At 33.8% G+C, this 4,615-nt stretch overlaps 1 protein-coding gene across 1 annotated transcript; it reads right to left on the bottom strand.

Annotated features, from left to right (window-relative positions):
* Nucleotides 1–245: 245 nt before the first annotated feature.
* On the bottom strand, nt 246–992 carry LOC140183784 (uncharacterized mitochondrial protein AtMg00240-like). The gene is made up of 2 exons (XM_072232933.1): nt 651–992; nt 246–350 (listed from the first exon to the last, which is right to left on the bottom strand). Exons 1-2 carry the CDS (start codon nt 990–992, stop codon nt 246–248), a joined length of 447 nt encoding a protein of 148 aa, XP_072089034.1.
* Nucleotides 993–4,615: the final 3,623 nt, after the last annotated feature.

The raw sequence follows: 4,615 nt of genomic DNA, 5'->3' as shown, positions 1-4,615 counted from the left end.
AATAAAGATAAAAAGCGTGGTGTTAGCATATAGTACAAAGAGTTTAGGAAAGAAATAAAAAATTATTTAAAAAAGTATTATTTTTATTATTTATTTTTTTTATCTGTGATTACAAGGTTCTTATTAATATATAGATTAAGAGTATGTTAAGAGTACGCTCGTTATGGAATAATATCTTAATAAAGTACATTATTTTTTTAATTCTCTTTGATATTTTCTTGATTTTGTTACCTAATTATGATATTCTAATACTCCTTCGCAAGGTGAGTAGTGGGATCACCAATACTCAGCTTGGTGAGAACTCTCGTAAGGGCTTGTCTTGAAACTGTTTTAGTAAGAATATCAGCCAACTGATTTTTCGATGATCTCACAAATGGAAGTTCAATAACGTCATTTTCAATTTTTTCTTTGATAAAGTATCAATCCACCTCAACATGTTTTGTTCTATCATGTTGTAAGGGATTCTCTGACATGCTGATTACGGCTTTGTTGTCACATTTCAACTGACTTGGCAATTGTGGTGGAAACCCAATCTCAGTCATCAATTTTCTTATCCACAATACTTCAGTTATGCCTTAAACGATCCCTCAAAATTCTGCCTCTGCGCTTGAAAGAGCTACAACTTTCTGCTTCTTGCTTTTTCAAGTTACCAGGTTGCCTCCAACAAGTGTCAAGTAACCAGCTGTTGATCTTCTATCATTTGGATTGTCCGCCCAATCTGCGTCAGTGTATGCCTCAACCTTCAAGTGGCCATTCCTTTTGAAAATGATTCCACTTCTTGGAGCTCCCTTCAAATATCGAACTATCTTCGTGGCAGCTTTCATATGATCTTCTTGTGGCTTACGCATAAACTGACTTACTATTCCCACAACATAAGCTATGTCAGGCCGAGTATGTGATAAGTAAATTAGTTTTTCAACCAGTCGCTGGTACCTTTCCTTATCTGCTAGGGTGGCACCTTCTATTATCTTCAACTTGTGATTAACTTGCATGGGCGTATTTATTGGTTTGTGATCCACCATTCTTGTTTCTGCCAGAAGGTCCAAAATGTACTTTCTTTGGGAGATAAAGATTCCTTTGCTGGATCATAGAACCTCTATTCCTAAGAAATATTTTAGTCTTTCCAAATCCTTCATTTCGAAGCCTGTAAATAGGTTCCTTCTCAATTCTTCAATTTCTTCAACATCACTTCCCGTTATGATCATATCATCCACATAGATTATTAGGCAAGTGATTAAATTTTCTCGTTTTTTCAAAAAAGGGGTATTGATTAGAGTTACTTTGCTTGTACCCATACCTTTTCATGGCATCTGTAAATCTTCCAAACCAGGCACGTGGAGATTGTTTAAGCCCATAAAGAGTCTTCTTTAACCGACAAACTTCATGTTTTCTAAATCCCGTTGAGAAACCTGGAGGAATTTCTATGTACATTTCTTCTTTCAACTCTCCATGTAAGAAAGCATTCTTGACGTCAAATTGATGGAGTGGCCAATCTTCATTTGCTGCTATTGAAAACAACACCCTGATAGTATTAATCTTTGCAACCGATGAAAAAGTTTCAGTGTAGTCGATACCATAGGTCTGCGTATAATCTTTGGCCACCACCTTGCCTTGTGCCGTTCAATAGTACCATCTGCCTTGTGTTTAATGGTGAAAATCTATTTGCACCCGACTGGATTTTTTTCTGTTGGTAGGATACACTTCTCCCAAGTTCCGTTCTTCTCTAGAGCTTCTATTTCTGCATTCATGGCTTTTCGCCATTCAACTTTCTCATTGGCTTCTCGGACAGTTCTTAGAATGTCTTCTGTTAAGAGTCTGGTGGAAAAAACCTTTGTGACATTTGCTATTCCTTCTGTAGCCAATCTTATCAGGTATCTTGAGTTATGGGAAACATGTTATGGTGAGTACCGATCAGGAGGCATCTCTCTATTTCTTCTTGGAGGAAGAACAAAGGTATTGGGCTCTGGTTCTTCATGTTCCAGTGCTATACTGTTATTGTTAGCAGCCTCATTAAAAATATGGAGTAAATTACTAGATTGACAATTACTTACCTCTTGTTTGACATTCTCAAAAGGAATCTCACTGGTTGTATGTACTGAGTTGTTTTCTACGTTGAATGAAGTATGCTTGGTGGCTCCATCTACTTGCTCAGTTTGAACAGTTTCTAGGCAACAAAGATTATTTATCTAATTTAGTGGTTCATTATTGTTCTCCCCCTGAATGCTATGTTGGTGGCTGAAGTAAAATTCGGATTCTAAAAAATCACAATCCATGGTCACATGAATACGACGAGTGATTGGATTATAGCACCTATACCCCTTTTGGTGTGTAGCATACCCAACAAAAATATATTTTTCTGCACAAGGATCAAGTTTGGTTCTATTGACTTTGGGGATATGGACAAAGACGAAACATCCAAATACTCGAGGTGGTAAGGTTAGAATAGGCAGGATTGCAGTCGAGTAGCCAAGACTTGTAAGGGTGTTTTATGGTGGAGAACTTGGGTAGGTAGGCGATTTAATAGGTAGGCGATTTAGTAAGTAGGCAGAAGTCGCTATAGCTTCAGGCCAAAAAGTTTTTAGAAGTTGTGCATCAAAAAGCATGGCTCGGGTCATCTTAAGTAACTTACGATTTTGTCGCTCAACCACACCATTTTGTTGGGGTGTATTTGGACAGAAAATTTGATGGATAAGACCATTTTTCATAAAAAAATTGCGAATTGATTGTTTTATAAATTTTCCACCATTATCTAAGCGAAGTACTTGAATTTTCTTGTTGAATTGAGTTTGAATCATTTGGTAGAAAGTAGAGAATGTTCGAGATGCCTGTGCCATAACCAAAGTTGCCTAGTAACCTTACGTGAGCAAGAATGGCATGACCTGGTGTGCTACTTCATCAACGTAGTAAAGGCTTTCTCGCTCAGTATCACGCCCAACGATTTCTTTCGCAAGAATGTCTTGTAAAAGACAAAAGGTAGAGTACATGAGTACCACACAATTTAGTTCCTTTATTATTTGGCTAATAGACAATAATTTTGATGATATTGCAGGCAATTTTTTAATTTCAATTTTTCTGAAAATGTTATGGAGCCTCCTCCTTTAACATTAATTAATTCTCTTTAATATGGGCTTTTGAGGGTATAGTCAAACTGTTAAAATCTGGAGGTCATGAGTCATAGTATCGGTAGTCCCACAATCGAAAATCCATTCATTTATCTTTTTAATTTGATTTTGATTTTGAGTCTCCCCTTTATATTGAGTCGCTGTATGGGCTGAGCAGCCAAAGAGTTCAGTAGTCCTTGCCTTTATCACCACTGCTGCCTTGCGTGACTTGCTTCCTCTCTTCTAGCCCCGCCATCCGTGCTGGTGACCTCTCACAGCGGTGGCTCCCTTATTCTGATTTCTTGATGACTTGGGGTTGTTTTTTCATTAATCTGGGTGGCCCACAATCTTAGAGCGATTTTCTTTAGTGTGTTTCTTCTTTCTTCTTCCACCAATTACTTTTTTCATCAGAGTTATCCATAATGGATAATTATATTCGTTTAGTTTGAAACCAATTGACAAATTGTCAAAATTGGTTTATGATGATCGCATGCCAAAACTATTGCGTAGCATATTTGCAATTTGTAATGTTAATTCGTCAAAATTTTGAGTCCCTAGACCCTAACTCTACTCTGATACCATGTTATCATGTTACACAGAATTTAAAAAAAAAAACGAAGAATTATTTAAAAAAATATTATTTTTATTATTCATATTTTTTTCATCTGTGATTACAAGGTTCTTACCAATATATAAATCAAGAGTACGCTAATTATGGAATAATATTTTAATAAATTATATTGATTTTTTTTTGATATTTTTCTGATTTTATTCCTAAGTATGATATTCTAATACATAAAGCGAAGGTTCATAAAAAAAATAACAAAATAATAAAATAAGAGATTTATCATTATTAAATTTATAATTTTTATCGTAGATAAATTTTGTTATTTTTATTTTAAAAATAATTAATTTTTTATTTTATTATTTTATCTGTTCTTTTATTTTAAAAGAGATTAATATCCGCATTAATTAACATTATGGATGATTCAAAAAGTCTTAAGTTATGAAAATATTTGATAAATAAAAAATATTATTTAAACAATTAAAATTTATTTTATTTAATATTTATTAATTATTATAATAATTAATATTATTATAATAATTAATAAATATTAAATAAGAGAAATTCTAACCTTTTTTTGTTTTTTTAATATAACTGTCTTCTTAATATTATCGTTATATTAAGTAATACTTTATTGTTTTGGTTCATAGTTATTAAACAAATGAAAAAGGACATCGACATAATAATCTTTTAAAATACTTGTCTTAGTTTTATTAAACACATTCCAAAGTCGAAACCATGCATATTTGAAACATAAAATGCAGCACCTAAGTGAGGAGGACCCACCCACTTCTGCGACAATCTGAGACATGAGGACACAAATCCTCATTCTTCCACCAAATGCTCAGCTTTTTTGCTAGTTGGTTTGGAAAATCCTCCACTAAATGTTTTATTTTGTCATAAACGGAATTGAGGCTAATTATGATTTTATAAACTAACGAATGTTTGG

The sequence above is a fragment of the Arachis hypogaea genome, chromosome 1 (assembly GCF_003086295.3).
Source record: "Arachis hypogaea cultivar Tifrunner chromosome 1, arahy.Tifrunner.gnm2.J5K5, whole genome shotgun sequence".
NCBI classification, from domain to species: Eukaryota; Viridiplantae; Streptophyta; class Magnoliopsida; order Fabales; family Fabaceae; genus Arachis; species Arachis hypogaea.
This window is presented reverse-complemented; position numbering and strand designations above follow the sequence as displayed.